Source organism: Papio anubis, chromosome 18 (genome assembly GCF_008728515.1).
Source record: "Papio anubis isolate 15944 chromosome 18, Panubis1.0, whole genome shotgun sequence".
NCBI lineage: Eukaryota > Metazoa > Chordata > Mammalia > Primates > Cercopithecidae > Papio > Papio anubis.
The window spans coordinates 70,000,477-70,019,049 of record NC_044993.1 but is presented as its reverse complement, the minus strand read 5'-3'; the positions used below and the strand labels follow the sequence as shown (position 1 = coordinate 70,019,049).

Genomic DNA, 18,573 nt, shown 5'->3' with positions numbered 1-18,573 from the left:
TTAAAAGGTAACAAGCAGCTGGCTGGATTTCATACTCTCGAGAAAGAGCTTATCGTGACCATCGTTCTAGATGGTCATACCTTCAGAAAAATCCAAGTCTGCTTTATTTTGCTTAATCTATTTGTTAAAGTTTCAAGTACTGAATGACAGTCCTATTTCAAATTCCCTTTTTGATCATAATTTGCAGGGAATTTAAATGTCTTCCGTATTGGGATTCTTGAGTAAACTGAGGACGGATGCTCACACTGCCCATGGCTGGACTGCTTAACCAAAGGTACCCATGCCTACTCCATCTGATACTGACAACATTGCGGCAACTGGAATCATTTTGTGCTTTTGAATTTATTCAAGCAGAGGTCCTTGGCGACAGTAATGCCAATCCAAGGGGGCATTTTGGAAATGCCAGGGTCCCTCTGGTTCTCTTAACAACTCAGGGAGCCAGAATGTTAAATCTCCTGCAAGGACAAGGAAGAAATATCCCATGTGACTTCAAAATATTCTGTGCACCTAAACCCTCTGTAATTGCAAACAGGCGGTTCTTCAATACACACTAATAGTGAAACATTTTTATAAACAGTTATAGAAAAAGCCCAGTATTTGGGAGAAGTTTATTACATGAATGGAAGCTTAATGGGTTTAAGATATCACGAAATATTTGAATAAACTGTCCACTGCTTACATCTGCTATCCAAGGTATTACTGTATTTCCAACAACATATTTAGTTGAAAAGGCTTAAAATACCCCGAAACCAGTTGCAAGTGTGCAATAGGCAATTGGGGACTTATTTTTTGTTTTTATTTTTGGAAACAGAGTCTCGCTGTGTCACCCAGGCTGGAGTGCAGTGGCACGATCTCGGTTCACTGCAACCTCCACCTCCCGGGGTCAAGCAATTGTCCTGCCCCAGCCTCCCGAGTAGCTGGGATTACAGGTGCACAATGCCACACCTGGCTAATTTTTTATATTTTTAATAGAGACAGGGTTTCATCATGTTGCCCAGGCTACTCTTGAACTCCCGAGCTCAGACAATCCACATGCTTCAGCCTCCCAAAAGTGCTACGATTATATATGTGAGCACTGTGCCTGGCTGGGACTTATTTTTAAGAAATCAATATATACAGAGGATTTCAAAATAAAAGACCTATGTTCAGTGACTGGTCATTAATCCTATGTCTCATGACATCATATGGGGAATCGTTTTGACCTATTTATTATTTTTTATTTGTTTTTGATATGGAGTCTCACTCTTGTCACCCAGGCTGGAGTGCAGTGGCGCAATCTCAGCTCACTGCAACCTCCGCCTCCTGGGTTCAACCAGTTCTCCTACCTTAGCCTCCCAAGTAGCTAGGATTACAGGTACTCGCCACCATGCCCGACTAATTTTTGTATTTTTAGTAGAGACGGGGTTTCACCATGTTGGCCAGGCTGGTCTTGAACTCCTGAGCTCAGATGATCTGCCTGCCTCAGCCTCCCAAAGTGCTGGGATTACAGGCGTGAGCCACCGCGCCCAGCCTGACATAATATTTAGAAATGAGGCCCAGGTGACTCGCCAGATCATCCTACGTCTTCACTCCCCCTTCCAGGCTGTGACCTGTCCTGGTTCACGAACCCTACCCTACTCAAGGAAAGTCAGCACCAGCTTCCTCTCCACCTTCATGTCCACCTGTACCTCCGCCCTTTCATGGCCTCGACCATCTTCTATGAAATCCTTCAGGCCCCACTTTCTTAGATTTCATCCCATTCATCAGAAGTCACCTCACGCCTGCAATGGCGGCATTATGTTTTCCAGGACGTCTACATTCAAACATCCAGAGTGCTGTTCTTTTTTTTTTTTTTTTGAGACAGAGTCTCGCTTAGTCGCTCAGGCTGGAGTGCAGTGGCGCGATCTCGGCTCACTGCAAGCTCCGCCTCCCGGGTTCACGCCATTCTCCGGCCTCAGCCTCCCGAGTAGCTGGGACTACAGGCGCCCGCCGCCTCACCCGGCTAATTTTTTGCATTTTTAGTAGAGACGGGGTTTCACCGTGTTAGCCAGGATGGTAGAGTGCTGTTCTAAATGACGCTCTTTTTCTTTCTTTTGCGTATTACTCTAAGGGCATCTCGTTAGCTCTTTGACATGATATGTGCTGAAAGCTATTTTGGGTCATGATGGGAAACATCTCTATCTAGACGTGAGAAGCAATGTGCAAATGCAGCCAGGCCCTAAGCGACCTCAGGAAAGGTGGCCACGCACCCTGCTGCCCGCACGCAGTGCCGGCCGCGTACCTGTCTGGGCACAGGGAGACGTAGAGCAGGAGCAGCGGCCCGGCCCCCACAACGGTGGCGAGGGAGGACCTCATCCAGGAGCTGAGCTGGCAGAAGTTACAGTAGTGCACGACGGCAATCAGCGCGGCAGAGCCTGTGAACACTGGGAACTGCAAGAGGGGAAGGGTTAGGACAGCCGCCCAGGGCCCCCCAACCACCACCGCTATACCTGGGCCGCCAAAACATTCACCACTAATCCATGTTTCCTTCTTTTTTTTTTTTTTTTTGAGACAGAGTCTCGCTCTGTCGCCCAGGCTGGAGCGCAGCAGTGCGATCTTAGCTCATTGCAAACTCTGCCTCCCGGGTTCAAGTGATTCCCCTGCCTCAGCCTCCTGAGTAGCTGGGATGACAGGCTCCTGACACCACGCCTGGCTAATTTTTGTATTTTTAGTAGAGACAGGGTTTCACCATCTCTGGCCAGGCTGGTCTCGAACTCCTGACCTCAGGTGATCCACCTACCTCGGCCTCCCAAAGTGTCTAGGATTACAGGCGTGAGCCACTGTGCCCGGCCTAATCCATGTTTCTGTGTAATCTAAAAATATCACCAATACCATCTGATTGCTTTACTATCCCCAGTCAGTCTTACTTTTGCTAGTGGGCAGTGTCAAGGACAGATCAAGCCTGTAGGTTCACTAGCCAGCATGAGGCTCCCTGTTCACACGGTATCACGCGCCTCTGCAGGCGTGGGAAACGCCACGTGTCTCCGTGGAAAGGGAAGGGAGGCCCCCTCGTTCGAGAACCACTGTGTGATCAGCTTCCTTCAAAAAGCTTTTCCTCGGGGCCCACTGAGATGTGATGTGGGGCTAAAGTGCCAAACACCATCAGCACGCCCGGAAGCCCATGCACCAGAAGCATCATCTCCCACGGCCGCGCTGGTTCCCTCTCCACGGAGTTTAGCAAAAGTCCCTTCCCGACCAGCAGCAGCCGATCCGGGCACGAGTCATTTCTGTCTGCCAGGTATGCTTCTCACACGGTTAGGAAACGTGGGGCAGACGCTTGTTTGTAAAGTGTAAAGGAAAATGACTCATTTGGAACTTGATGAAGAACAAGTCACACTGGCAGGGACTCGTGCCCACTGGGGACTCCCCAGCCCGGCCATTGCCAGGGCGTGAGCATCTGGGTAGCCCGGTGTTAAGTCGGCTCAGGATAGCAAAAGAGTTCATGCCTCTTTGACGGTTTATTTTTATTTTATTTTGTTTTTAATTTTATTTTAATTTTTTTTTGAGACGGAGTCTCGCTCTGTCACCCAGGCTGGAGTGCAGTGGTGCGATCTCTGCTCACTGCAAGCTCCGCCTTCTGGGTTCAGGTCATTCTCCTGCCTCAGCCTCCCAAGTGGCTGGGACTGCAGGCGCCCGCCACCACGCCTGGCTAATTTTTTGTATTTTCAGTAGAGACGGGGTTTCACCATGTTAGCCAGGATGGTCTCGATCTCCTGACCTGGTGATCCACCCGCCTCGGCCTCCCAAAGTGCTGGGATTACAGGCGTGAGCCACTGTGCCCGGCCCCATTTTATTTTATTTTGTGACAGAGTCTCGCTCTGTCACCCAGGCTGTAGTACGGTGGTGCAATCTCAGCTCACTGCAACCTCCGCCTCCCGGGTTCAAGAGATTCTCCGGCCTCAGCCTCCCGAGTAGCTGGGATTAAAAGTGAGCACCACCACGCCCGGCTAATTGCTTGTATTTTTTGTAGAGACAGGGTTTCACCACGTTGACCAGGATGGTCTCAATCTCTTGACCTCATGATCCGCCCACCTTGGCCTCCCAAAGTGCTGGGATTATAGGTGTGAGCCACCGTGCCCAGCCAAAGGGTTTATTTTTAAATTGCTATCCCAAGTGAGTTAAAGAGAGAGATTAGGGAGTCCAGGAGAACGTGGAAATAAAACAGCTGAGCCTTTACTTACGTGTATGTTCGTCTCAAATTCGGAGGTGACATGGGAGTAGACGGCCAGTGCGGGGAGCGACACCAGGATGGCCCCGATGCAGTGACGCGGTAGCCAGCCGGCGATCCACTCCAGCAGGCGCTTGGTGCAGGCCATGACGTCCTCCAGGAAGAATACCATCCTGCGAGAGGGACAGGGGTTAGCAGGAGTGATGGGGCCTGGGGTGGGTCATGGGCCAGGAGACAAGCGCAAGGCTGCAGCCAGCACTGCCCTCCGCTCTCTCCCATGCTGCCCCTGGGATGGGCATGGAAGCAGGTGTGGAGTGGGGGGTCTGTCTCCCTCACTTTTGGTAGAAGGCAAGGAAGCCGGGCTCAGCTCATTGTACCCGACTCTAGGGTCACATGTTGCGTTCTGATAAAATATGCTTGCGAAAAGCACACGCTTCGCTCGTCTCAGAGAGCACGTGAGAGTATTACAGGCCCCAAGGAGAGTCTCCTGGCGGTCACCACGCTGCCGTCACCTGCTCCCATCAGCTTCTGAGGCAAGAGGTCTTGATGGGGGCAGCTCTGGAGGCACCCCGGAATTCTGTGGAGCCCCTGCAGTTGTCACAGGAGAGGTGGTCCTGGCATCTGGTGGGAAGGTGCCAGGGACAGAGGCGTCCTGCATGTGGGCAGGTGCTACCCAGGGAGGTTCTGCCCTGCACCCCACACAGCAGTCACGCCCCTGGGCACCCACAAAGGCGGAAGGCTGCCGACAGCATCTTAGCCCAGAGCCTGTGTCCCATCTACAAACAGAGAGTGCTCTGCGGTGACGCTGACGCACTGGATTTCCCGGAGGGCAGCTCCTGTGAAAACTGAGTGGCGGTCATCTCTGCTCTGTTTGGGGCATCACCAAGGCCTGTTCCGTGTTTCAGAAAATCACATCACAGGCCGAACCCGGCTTGTGGCGCCTGGACCACTAAACCCGCACACGCGTGCCGTCTGCATCTGGGCTGTCACGTTCATCACGCGTGTGTGCGGCTTCAGGACTCTCCAGGCAGCGGGGCCCTGTCGTTCGTGAGGTCCAGCACCACGTATTTCGTGTGAAAAGACTTCGTCGTTCTGAGCAGAGCAACGGTATGCACTGACTCCTTCCGCAGCTGTGTGTCTCCGCGGGCTCCGTTTCAGGAGCGTGATGTTGACACAATAAAAAGTTCTGTATAAAGCAGCAGCGGAGCGTGTGGGCCAAGAACCACTGTGAGGAGGAGGAACAGGTCTTGGCTGAGCCCAGGGACCCCTGGGCCAATGGAAGGGGGCACATGGGGAGACAAGGAGAGGGCGGGGGGTCCTCGTGGGGAGACAGTCCTTCTCTCAAGGTTGCTGCCAGGGAGCCGGGGACGGGCCTGCTGTCCCTGCCTCAGGAGAGGCTGGACGGGGGCCGCTGTTGAAGAGCCTCTGGCACAAAGCCCCCCGCCCCGCCCGGCGGCCCGGCCTTCGGGCCTGAACACCTACCATGCCTCTACCTCTTGGCTGCGTGGTGTGGCCAGGTGAGGAAACGCTCACCCTCCAGCCATTCCCCACACGGACGCAGGCACAGTCTCACCCTTTTAGGGTACTGGACAGTCCTGGTTTCCTGATATTTAAAGGATAATGAAGGCTTTGGAATATTTCCAAGAATAACCACAAATATGCAGAATACAGAGGCCCCAGGAGGGGGGACAGAGGGAACCGAGTTCTCAGTCAGGAGTAGGAAAGATGCGAGGTGGCGGGGGGCCTTCATGCTGGTCCCCGAGACTGCAGGGATCTGAAAACGAGACCTGCCATCCTCACGCCTGCCGGGGCAGAGTAGAGAGGGAGACGCAGGAAGCCTCCTGGAGGCGGTAGGCGGGGCCTGGGCCAGTCACTGAGAAGGCGCCTGGCTTTCCTCCTGTACAGGAAAGGGATGGGGCGCCCGTACGCCCCACAGCGCAGGCTCCCGTCAAGCTGGGGTCAAAAACACGGCCCTCAGAGGGGCCAGGGAAGCCTTTCAGGGTCTGGGCCTCTCCCAGGCTTGATGATTCCTGGTAAATGGAACTAAATCCCACCAGAGGCCTGTTTAGGGGTGCAGCAGCCACCACCTTCACCAGAAGCTTGGGGAGTGTGTCCCTGCAGGCGGGTCCAACACACCTCACCCCAGCCCTCGGCAATCTAGACCGGGGTTGGCCTCAATGCTTTAGAATTGGGTCTGAAGGAGTAGGGAATAATGGCTAAAGGGTGAAAGTAAAAAGGCGTGGAGACAATGCTGGCCTCAGAACCCTCAAGACACTACAACCACCCATATTAGAGGAAAACCTGCTGGTGGGCCAGTGAGGGCAGACCTGGGGGAGTGACTGCCCACCGGGACGGGTTTCTTTTTGGGGTGATGGAGGTGCCCGATAGTTACACAGTGGTGATATTCATACAATTCTTCAAATTTACTAGAAATCACTGAGTTTTGCCCACTTGAATGACTTTATTGTATGTAAATCATGTCACAATAAAGCTGATCCTTTTTTCTTTTTTGAGATGGAGTCATGCAGGCTGGAGTGCAGTGGTGTGATCTCGGCTCACTGCAACCTCCACCTCCTGGGTTCAAGTGATTCTCCTGCCTTAGCCTCCCGAGTAGCTGGAATTACAGGCACCCACCACCAAGACTGGCTTTTTTTTTTTTGTATTTTTAGTAAAGACAGGGTTTCGCCATGTTGGCCAGGCTGGTCTCGAACTCCCAGCCTCAGGTGATCCACCTGCCTCAGCCTCCCAAAGTGCTGGGATTACAGGTGTAAGCCACCACACCAGGCCTAAAGCCGATCTTTTTAAAGAGGAAAAACAAACCAACCAGGGGCCTAAGGATGTCTGCTTTGGGTTCTGGGGAAGCAGGCCCTGGAAGGGCTTTTGGACGATGGCTCCTTTGGGAGGGGTCCCCAGAAGCACAGGAGGGCACTGAGGCAGGACGGGAGGCTGTGCCAGGAAGAGGGCTGCTTGCTGTGGGCAATGGGATGTGAGCCCAGAGAGTTCTGGGAAACAGTGAGCACGTGCCAGAGAGAGCATGACCCACGGCGAAAGGGTCCTGGGTACAGCACAGGTGGGAGGGCGGAGGCAGGAATCCCAGCCTGCCCACCTCAGATGGGAGAAGCCAGCATTCCGGAACTTCGGGCCAGACTCAAAGCCATTCGTCTCTGCCCTGGGATGTTGGATAAGGGCAGCAGACGCTCAAGGTCAGGGCTGCCTCCCCATGTCTGTTTGAAGCCCAGCTCCTGGGCACGGTTGCTAGTGGGACTCTGCTAGGCTGGCAGCCGTCCTGTTGAGGGTGACAGGACCACGAAAGGGGCTTGTGGTGCCCAGGGCCACCTGCCTGCTCAGGAATACTGAGACGCTGCAAGCCCCCTCACGGAGCCGGGCTGGTCCTAAGGGCCCGGCTTCCCCAAGACGCACCTGTGGTCTGTTCGGAGCCTCTGTCCCCTTTAAAGTGAGCTTTTTATTATTGGGCTGTATGAGTTCTTTATCCATTCTACATGTTAGACCTTGTCCGAGGCCTGATCTGCAAATGTTCCCTCCCATTCTGCGGGTTCTTTCGCTTTCCTGATGTTCTTTGCAGCACAACGGCTTAACTTTTGACGAAGTTGAGCTTGTCTCTTCTTTCTTCTGCTGGCGTCATACCCAAGAGACCACTGCCTGAGGCAAGCACGCGGAGATGCTGCTATGGGTCTGTTTGGCTCCTGCACTCTGAAGAGGCGCCTGCTGACCCAGCCCCGCCTATCATCTGCCCCGACTCATGTATTTTCCTTTCCTTCCTCCAGATCATTTCCTATCTTCTCACCTTCTCCTCTGCAGTCTCACCCTGGAGATCCGGGGACGAGCTGCGGGGTGCAGGGCTGCGGGGCACTGCCCCCTCCAGTGAGGTGGTCCCCCCGCATCTGTACCAATGTGAGGGAGGGAGGATGCCGGGGCACAGGGCCGGGGGAGGACACGGGGGCCCATCTCCAGAAATAAGCCAGCAGGGACAGCTGGCTGGAGACCAGTCCAACTGCTCAGCCATAAGCCATAGAGCCAGAAGAGGGAGCTAACGGCTCAGAGCTGGAGACCCAGCCCACGCGGCGCTTACCTGATGGACACTGCGAGGGACAGCACCTCCAGCAGCAGGGCCGCGCTGAAGACAGCCAGGGCGGCGGGTGGGGGAGGCGTGGTGGCCGCCTCGTACTTCAGGAAGCAGGTGATGGACAGCGTCAGAAACACTAAGGTCGACAGAAACACATCCAGGAGGGAGCTGAAGGTGGGACTAGCAAACGTCTTCACAGGGGAGTTCTTTATCACCTGTTTGGAGCAGGAGTGGAGCAGAATGACTGGGTGGCCCCGGGCGGCCAGGAGCACAGTTCAGATGGAGAAACAGGCAACACATGCTGAGCGCTGCTGCTCTGGACCAGGCACGGGGCGGGAAGGCTCTCGGAGGACTGTCTCCCTCTACTACCCCATTTAACACTGGGGAGTCCAAGGCACAAATTAAACTTGTCCAGGGGGCCGGGCACGGTGGCTCATGCCTATAATCCAAACACTTTGGGAGGCTGAGGCAGGAGGGTCGTTGGAGCCCAGAAGTTCAACGCCAGCCTGAGTAACACAGTGAGATCCCATCTCTACACAAAAGTTTAAAATTAGCCAGGCATGGCAGCGCATGACTGTGGTCCCAGCTACTCGGGAGGCTGAGGCAGGAGGATTGTGTGAGCCCAGGAGTTTCAGGCTGCAGTGAGCTATAATCATGCCACTGCACTCCAGCCTGGGCAACAGAGTGAGACCCCGTCTACCAAAAATAAACTAATTAGCTGGACCTAGTGGTTCGTGCCTGTAGTCCCAGGTACTTGGGGGGCTGAGGTGGGAAAATCGCTTGAGCCCAGGAGTTTGAAGCTGCAGTGAACTATGATCACACCACTGCAGAATGATACCCTGTTTCCAACAAACAAACAAACAAACAAACAAAAACCCTGCCAGGGTCACAGAGCCACTGATTATGACCCAGCACATTCTCACAGACACGTTACATATTTAGCTGAAAGATGAGTGACTGATTGGCGCAGGTGAGGTCTCTGCATCTGTAAGGCAGTTGCACGACAGCAATGTGCAGGGAGCTCTGCTGCCTGGCGGAGCCCTAGGTTCAGCAGGTGCGAAAGGGGGGCTTCAGGGCAGAACTGGCTGAGGGGGATTTAAGCGGCACATCGTTGCCTGGGAATCTATGGGGCCTGGCCCTGTGCTTGGGGCCGGGGCCCACGCAAAATGATGCCCTTGGGCAGCTCACAGCGGAAGGTGGGAGGGACAGGGATAGGAAACACAGGCAGGTGTGCCAAGTACACTAGAGAGGCCTGCACCAGTGTTCGGCAGTTGAGGGGGAGAAATAATGATGCTGACATGTCCAAGAGGTGTACCAGGCCCAGGCCCTGCAGGGCCTGGGGGCGTGCGATCTCCGCTGATGCTCACAACATCCCACAGGCAGGAACCACCACCCATCTCGGGGTACAGATTGGGAGGCCAAGGCCAGGGGCTACCCCGAGGGCACACAGTGAACGAGGAGCCAGGCCAGGACTCGGCGTGGACCGGTTGACTCCTGAGTGTGCCCCTAACCTGGAGGAAGGAGCAGGACCCAAAGGCAGAGGCTGTGGCTGGGAGAGGGAGGGATGCAGAAACTTCAGCTCCTTTCCATTTGGCCTTGCAACCTTCTGTCAACCCAAGAGGCCATGGGTGTCCACTCAGCATCCCAGCCGGGCTCGGGGCTGGGGGCGGGGCCTGGAGGTGCAGGGAGCGGAGAGGTCTCATGGCAGCCTTGGGTGCAGTGTGTGTTCCGCGGCACACACCAGCTCCGGGTGTCCTGACCACTCCCAGGAACTAGGCGGGAACGGAGGAGGGGGAGTCTGGACGGTGGGAGCAAGGCTGCCAGTCAGCCCTGATGCCAGGCTGGACCCCGCCAGGGCAACCTGGGGGCGGGGTTTGGTTCCAAATTCCCTCCAAAGAACCTAGAGGCTCTGCAGGTGTCCATGTGCCCCGGAAGGGCAAGTCCGGTCCCAACCCCGGAATCCCTTCAGAAGGTGTGGGAATTTCTTTTTTCTTCGGAGGCGGTGGGGACACAGTCTCACTGTCACCAGGCTGGAGTGCAATGGCGCGATCTCGGCTCCCTGCAACCTCTGCCTCCCGGATTCAAGCAATTCTTCTGCCTCAGCCTCTGGAGTAGCTGGAACTACAGGCACGCGGTACTATGCCCGGCTAATTTGTGTACTGTTAGTAGAGACGGGGTTTCACCAAGTTGGCCAGAATGGTCTCTATTTCTTGACCTTATGATCTGCCCGCCTCGGCCTCCCAAAGTGCTGGGATTACAGGTGTGAGCCACGGCGCCCGGTCAGGTTTAGGAATTTCAGGGGTGACACTGCCCATGCCCACCTGCCTTGGCAGAGGCACACGCACGTCCCCTTTCTCTGGGACTCCATCTAGTGCCCATCAGGGGTCCCAGTCAGGGCCGGGTACACGCATGTCCCCCGAGACCTCACTGCCTTGCCCACATGTGAGGCCAGGTTTCCACACAGGCTGCTGTCCTTCCGAGAGCCCACACCTCCCACCTTCCACCCAAGCGCTCGGGTGCAGGGCCTTTCTCTCTTGGGGCTACTATGTCCTCTGTAGAACTGCCCTATCCATGGATGCTGGCAGAGGCCCCGCTCCTCCCTCCACCTCCCTTGTGGTAACTCCTGCCTGCCCTGCTGCTTCCCAGAGACACCCGTCCCAGCCCCAGCCTCTCCCTCTGGTCCACCCCCAGTCCTAATGCCAGAGGCTCCCCAGGCCCACCTGCCCTACCCCTGTGCATCCTGGCAGTGCCGCCTGTCCCAGTCCCACTGAGAACAACGCTCTCCCACGTCATGACACTCTTTTGCCCTTTCTCCCCGTGGGCTCCAAACCCAGGGACAGTGCCACTGGCTCCGCCCTGCTCACTGCCCACATCCCAGGGCCTCTGGGTGTGGCCGTCCCACCATCCTCAGAGCGCAGGCTCTGTGGCGGGGCTGCCAGGGCTCAAGTCACTCCGCCATGACTAGCTGTGATACCCACCCAGCCATGCCTCAGTCTCTTTATCCAAAACCAGGGACAAACCAGTACTCGCACCTTGTGGGCGGTGGGATATTAGGCTAGGAACGTACCCACGTGGAGCCCTCAGCACGATGAGTCCCCACACGCAGGCCAGCTGGGAGGCTCCCTTGTCCCGGTGTCTGTCCTTTCCTACCCACCGGGACCCTGTGGCCACCTGCCCTGAGTTTCGGTAACAGCCTCCCACCTGTCATGTGGCCTCCTGTCTTGTCCATACTCTTACCAACCTTCAAAACTCAGCTGATACATGTTTTTCTTTCTTTTTTCTTTTTTTTTTGAGACAGAGTTTCGCTTTTCTTGCCCAGGCTGGAGTGCAATAGTGCAATGGTGTGGTCTCGGCTCACTGCAACCTCCGCCTCCCGGGTTCAAGCGATTCTCCTGTCTCAGTTTCCCAAGTAGCTGGGATTACAGGCACCCACCACCATATCCGGCTAAGTTTTGTGTTTTCAGTAGAGACGGGGTTTCACCATGTTGGCCAGGCTGGTCTCAAACTCCTGACCTCAGGCAATCCACCTACCTCAGCCTCCCAAAGTGCTGGGATTACAGGCGTGAGCCACTGCACCTGGCCATGTTTTTTTTCCTTTTGTTGGAAGAGACAGGGTCTCACTGTATTGCTCAGGTTGGTCTGTCTCCTGGCCTCAAGTGATCCTCCCGCCTCAGCTTCCTGAGTAATTGGGATTACAGGTGTGAGCTGTGTGATCTTAAAACACAACCTGAGGCCGGGTGCGGTGGCTCAAGCCTGTAATCCCAGCACTTTGGGAGGCCGGGACGGGTGGATCACGAGGTCAGGAGATTGAGACCATCCTGCCTAACACGGTGAAACCCCGTCTCTACTAAAAAAATACAAAAAACTAGCCGGGCGAGGTGGCGGGCGCCTGTAGTCCCAGCTACTCGGGAGGCTGAGGCAGGAGAATGGCGTAAACCCGGGAGGCAGAGCTTGCAGTGAGCTGAGATCCGGCCACTGCACTCCAGCCTGGGTGACAGAGCGGACTCCGTCTCAAAAAAAAAAAAAAAAAAAAAAAACACAACCTGTTCCAGATCCTTCAACAGCTCCCCGTGGCCTTTGCCATACAGTCCATGGTGTGGGAGCCATAAACTAGCCTCTGCCACCTCCTGCCACTCCCGCCCTGGACGCACCTGCAACTCCCTGGACGCACCGCGCTCTTTGGTATCTCTAACGTTTGTGGGTGCTTGCCCCACTCTCCAGAATGTTCCCTCATTCCTACATTCCATTAATTCCTAGTCTCCCCACTGAGGCAAGCTCAGGAGCTCCCCCCTTGGAGCCCCCAGCCTGGGCTTGGTGCGTCGCCGTGCGCTGGGAGGGCATTCGCAGACCTCCAGCTTCGGATGTTGTTTCTAATTCCTGCTCCCTATCAGGCCACATCTTTCCCCCTTCCCCAGCACCAAGAACAGTCCCTGGCAGAGCAGAGGCTGAGCGTACATTTGGTGCCTTTAGGAAAGGATGGCAGAGGTGTCTGCTGTCTGGGAGGCTCAGCAGTGCAGGGTGAGAAGCGGCCCAGACGTCTGGCTTGCCAGCCAGACCGCTCGTGTCCAACCCCGGCTATGGGACCACGGCCACCTGTTCAGCCTTTCTCAGCCTCAGCTTTCTCAGCCTCAGCTTTCTCTTTGGTAAAATGAGGATAATCATCAGCTTCCCTACAGCATTGCTATGAGGATTAAATGAGATGATATTGTGCCTTACAGGCCACCAACCAGCCAACTTGCAAGTCCACTCCGGGAGCTGTGTCTGGGACATTAACGGGTATTCACTGTCCCTTGGAGGCTGACGGAAGGGGGCACCTCCCACCCCACGAGGCATAAACTGGCTCTACCGGGCTCACCAGGGTCTTCCTAGAGCCCAGGCCAGGACACCACAGAGTTTAATGAAGACCTGCTGGAGGAACCAAGGGAATTAGAGTGAGAAATCCCTTTTGCTCTGGGTGGGGAGGGCACCCACTCTTGAGTTGGGAACACTCAGAGGTTAGGTTTGGGGCCAGAGGAGAGAATGCAGTCAGGAAGCCGCCAGGATTCAAACCAGGTTCCAGGTTCTTGTATTATTCCTTCCAGCAAGTCCCTACAGAGCACTGTGAGCGTTGGGACTGTGCTGGAGGCTGTGAGAGGGGCTGGAGGAGAGGGACTGGGGTCCTACCTCACAGAGCTGAGCATCTAGGGAGGGAGGAACACGAACCCAGAACCACGCAAGATTCCAAAATGGGGCACACATGGAGAAGGAAGTGTACGAAGGGAAGTACAATCCAGTCTGGGGTCAGGGAGAGCTTCTTGGAGGAAGTGGGATTGGGTGATGGGCTGAGAGGTCAAGGACAAGGGGTTAAGGTGGTGGGGGCGGGGGAGGAAACGTGGAGCCGGAGTTAGAGAGAGAGGTGAAGGCCTCCTGGGTCCTTCTCAGGCTAAGAAAGCAGGGAGGGCAACAGGCAGAGAAGAGCCTCACCCAAGACTCCAGGACAGGTGGGGCGGGGGCTCCCTTCCAGGACAGGTGGGGGGGACCCCCTTTCCAGGGCAGGTGGGGGGGCCCTTCCAGGGAAGGTGTGGGGGGTTCCCTTCCAGGGTAGGTGGGGATCCCCTTTCCAGGGAAGGTGGGGGCCCCCTTTCCAGGGAAGGTTGGGGGGTCCCTTCCAGGGCAGGTGTGGGGGGTTCCCTTTCAGGAGAGGTGGGGGCGGTCCCTTCCAAGACTGGGGATAGCCACAGGGTCCTGGAGACGCCACCGCAGAGGAAAGAGTCTACTAATGGCGAGGTTGTGCTTTAAGACAAAGGGCTAAAGAAAGGTTTTTCCCTCCTCTGCAGAGACACTTCACGTACAGTTGCCACTCAGGATTTACAGAGTGTGGGAAATGAATGTTAGCCTTCATGTTCCCATCCCTTGCTAAAGCACAAAACTAACAGTGAATGACCCCGTGAGAACAACAGTCACATTCCTCAGTAAAAGCACAAGGAGAAACGAACACACCTCTTCTTGATAGCTGGTCCTGTAGGATCGCTCCAGCTCCTGATCCAGGAAGTTCAGGCTGAACTGGTTAATGGGCGGCTTAAAAAAATAATCTTTCATCAGGCTGGAAGACACAACAAATGCAGTCGATCAATGCCCAGCACCATCACTGTACTGATGTTTTCAGATCACAATTAGCGACCAAAACGCTGCTCATTAGGTCACTACAACAGCTGTGTCTCAAAGCGTCCGCAGACCAGATGCCGCTCAGCTGCCCCTTGTTCAAACAGATCTCTGGGAAGTCCTCTGTGCCTCTAAGCATAATCGTATTTTGTGTTCCACCTCCATTAAGGAATGACCATCCACCATGATTATAACACACATCATCGGAACCTTGGTTTTTGGGGGGTTTTTTTGAGGCAGGGTCTCACTCCGTTGCCCAGGCTGGAGTGCAGTGGCACGGCAATCTCGGTTCCCAGCGACCTCTGCCTCCCAGCTTCAAGCGATTCTCCTGCCTCAGGCTCCCGAGTAGCTGGGATTACAGGCGCCTGCCACCACGCCCGGCTAATTTTTGTATTTTTTAGTAGACGCAGGGTTTCACCAGGTTGGTCAGGCTGGTCTCGAACTCCTGGGCTTAAGAGATCTCCCCGTGTTGGCCTCCCAAAGTGCTGGGGTGACAGGCATGAGCCGCTGAGGCTTGTTTTTGAAAACACATTCCTCATGTCCAGGATTTGGAGATGAGGGCAGCTTTTCTGTTCTGTGAAACAGTCTTTGGTGAAGAACACGCAGATTACTGTGCTGAGAGTACTTACGCGGATTTGGAGGCTTCAAATGAAACCATAATTCAGAACCGGCGGTCCTGTCATTCAGAGCACTGACAGTAATTGCCACCGTAAAAGCTAACAGGTTGTTATCACAAAATTGTGTTTATAGTTAGTGTAATTTTGGTGCTATTGTCACATATGCAGATTGCATGTGAAACCTGCAAAATGATAAAGCTCAGTGATTTTAATAGCAGGGAAATCAAACCCGCTTTCCATGACTCTTTCGTTCATTTATGAATTGCCAGCAAATAGTAATATCCTTTCTATACGGCAGAAAATTACTAGAAACTAAGGGAATGTTAACATGATTTCAGAAAGCAAATATAGCTGTGTTAGCCTCTCTCCCTCATACAGTGACTATCAGAAGTAAATTAGATGAGGCTGGGCGTGTGGGCGCATCCTTGTAATCCCCAGCCCTTTGGGAGGCCGAGGTGGGCAGATCACCTGAGGTCAGGAGCTTGAGACCAGCCTGGCCAACACGGTGAAACCCCATTTCTACTAATAATACAAAAATTAGCTGGGCATGGTGGCAGGTGCCTGTAATTCCAGCTACTCGGGCGGCTGAGGCAGGAGAATCGCTTGAACTGGGAGATGGAGGGTGCAGTGAGCCGAGATGGCGCCACTGTACTCCAGCCTGGGCAACACAGTAAGACTACATCTCAAAAAAAGAAAAAGAAAAAATGAAGTAAATCAGGTGAAATACGTCAAGTGCCTCACGTGCACCCAACACAAAGTAGAGCTCATCACGTGTGCCCCTTCCTCTCCTTGCAGCACAGCAGACACTCTCCTTTCTGTGACACGTATCCAGTAACTTCCTACATCCTCAGACTCAGAAGAGAAATAATTCTGTCCCAGGACATTGATCCTCTCTCCTCCTGACTCAGGGACTGTGGTCTGAGAAGAGCCACCACACAGTTGCAGAGAGGACGTGCACAAGGCCACATTTTAGCAGACAAGTGGCAGAAGTGACCCTGCTATAAGCTGTGCTGCTCCATTTATTTATTTATTATTTATTTTTTGAGACAGAATCTCGCTCTGTTGTCCAGGCTGGAGCACAGTGGGGGGATCTTGGCTCACTGCAGCCTCTGCCTCCCAGGTTCCAGCGATTCTCCTAGCTCAGTCTCCTGAGTAGCTGGGATTACAGGCACCTGCCACCATGCCCAGGTAATTTTTGTATTTGCAGTCGAGACGGGGGTTTCACCTTGTTGGCCAAGCTGGTCTTGAATTCCTGACTTCAGGTGATCTACCTGCCTCGGCCTCCCAAAGTGCTGGGATTACAGGCGTGAGCCACCACGCCCGGCTGAAAATCACCCTTTGAGGCATCATAGTGAAGACTGAGGCAAGAATCATCCGTGAATGCTAAATCTAGGGAATTCTGATGGGGAATGAAATATTTACAAGATCTTCAAGTATCTTCCCACAGATTGCTTATTAGTCATAAGAGGAAGATAATAACCCTAGATCAGAGAACCTGGCACCACCTTGCCTAATTAAAATTAGTATCACTAATGAGGAACACATGGGCACCACGTGTCCCTGGAAAGGACACCCTGAGAAGGACATGGCATCCCTTCTGCAGTCTCTGCCTGGCCAGAGGGAGAGCCTGAATCTAACCAACCCAACTTCAGGAATATTTGATAAAAGGACTGGGCCTGTATATTTCAAAATGTAAACATTAGGCTGGGCACAGGTTCACACCTGTAATCCCAGCACTTTGGGAGGCCAAGGCGGGCAGATCACCTGAGGCCAAGAGTTCGAGACCTGCCTGGCCAACATGTTAAAAATCCACCTCTACTAAAAACACAAAAATTATCTGGGCATCGTTGTGTGTACCTGTAGTCCCAGCTACCTGAGAGGCTGATGCAGGAGAATCACTTCAACTCGGGAGGCAGAGGTTGCAGTGAACTGAGATTGAGCCACTGCACTACAGCCTGGGCAACACAGCAAGACCTAGTCTTTAAAAAAAAAAAAAAAAAAAAAGCCAGGTGTGGTGGCTCATGCCTGTAATCCCAGCTCTCTGGGAGGCTGGGGTAGGTGGATCACCTAGGTCAGGAGTTGGAGACCAGCCTGGCCCATGGGTGAAGTTCCATCTCTATACTAAAAATACACAAATTAGCCAGGCGTGGTGGTGGCTGCCAGTAATCCCAGCTACTCGGGAGGCTGAGGCAGGAGAATCACTTGAACCCGGGAGGTGGAGACTTCAGTGAGCTAACATCGCGCCACTGCACTCCAGCCTGGGCGAGAGAGCAAGACTCCGTCTTAAAAAAAAAAAAAAAAAAAGAAAGAAAAGAAAAAGGCAGAGAGGCTTCTGCCTGCAACCTTTGCTTTTTCCCAGACGGCCCCAATCGTACCTGTCTTCTTTGATAACGTCCACAAAGTGGGCGTCCGTTTTCTCCCGGATGTTCTTGAACCTCAGCGGAAGGAGAGCCGACTGGTCCAGGCTCACCCCTGCCCACCTTCCCTTCTCCTGCAAGATCTCACACAGAGAGGTCTGACTGTTGGTGAGCTTCTCCTCTTGGGGAGGGCTCAGAAGCCCGTTCTGAGTTTTGGGATTAGGTCCTCCAGAAGCCTGCCTCGAGACAAAGAGGACGCAGACACGGGAAGTGAAGTGGCACCGGGCACTGGGCACGCACGCCGGTCCCACCCTGACCTCTGCTGCGGGGCCCCACTGCACTGGGCGTGGGACCTTCTGCCCTGCAAGGGCCCCCCAACCCCCTGTGCCTGCAGACCTGCTCCAATCCCAGCCCGGACTACCCATCTGCTCCTCCCTGTTACCCAACAGCGCCCAGTGGTAATGCTGCGTGTTCAGGCCGCCAGGAAAGTGAGACATGGGAAGAGTTGATGAGGAGGTGGAGGGGAAGGGAGGAAAGTGAGGAGCCCAGGCCCCCAGAGTCTGCTTAGGCCAGCACCAGGGTTCCGGGGACAGGGTGCATGGGTTGGGGGGCTGGGAGAAGTATGACAAGGGGTCCAGGGCTGTCAGGGCACAGGGAAGGTGGATGGAAACAGGGGCTTATGTTCAGGGTGTCCACTGTGGCTGTGGGAAGACACGGGGTGACCTGTACCCACAATCCTTTGGCAGATGGAGGATGAGAGCCTGCGCCCCAGGGGAGCCCCCTGCATGAGCCCCCGACAGGCTCTCATGGGTGGGCTCAGTCCTGGCCCTGGTGTCCAAGTCTGGTTTTCCTGGCAGCCTTCCTGCCACCTGCCCTAACTCCCACCCTCTCTCTTCACCCAGCCTTTCTCGCTGTGAAGACCCCCTCTTGTCTCCGCCCGTCTGTATTCTAGCATAAACTGAGTCCAGCTTCCAGTACCACAAATTTCCCCCGAAACGCTCGAATCCACACGTTTTAAACCCTTACTGGCCTTTAAAGGAGTCCCGCCCAGCTCCGCCCCTGAGCGCTGGATTCCACGTGGGTTCCTGCTGACCCTCCCTCGAGCTCCCTGCCGGTCTCTTCAACACCCAGAGGACTCGTGGGTGCGGAGTGCTGTTACCCAAGAGGAGTTACTCTCAGAACTAAGAA

At 54.5% G+C, this 18,573-nt stretch overlaps 1 protein-coding gene across 3 annotated transcripts in view; it reads right to left on the bottom strand.

Annotated features, from left to right (window-relative positions):
- Window positions 1-18,573, bottom strand: part of ADCY9 (adenylate cyclase 9) — a 157,221-nt gene that overhangs the window by 12,194 nt on the left and 126,454 nt on the right. For all 3 annotated transcript variants that reach the window (XM_003916462.4, XM_009195879.4, XM_017953150.3), the window contains 5 exons: window positions 17,404-17,621; window positions 14,250-14,352; window positions 8,277-8,485; window positions 4,200-4,359; window positions 2,261-2,409 (listed from right to left, as the gene is read on the bottom strand). In XM_003916462.4, the coding sequence (XP_003916511.1) occupies window positions 2,261-2,409; window positions 4,200-4,359; window positions 8,277-8,485; window positions 14,250-14,352; window positions 17,404-17,621 (839 nt within the window). The remainder of the gene's footprint in view (window positions 1-2,260; window positions 2,410-4,199; window positions 4,360-8,276; window positions 8,486-14,249; window positions 14,353-17,403; window positions 17,622-18,573) is intronic.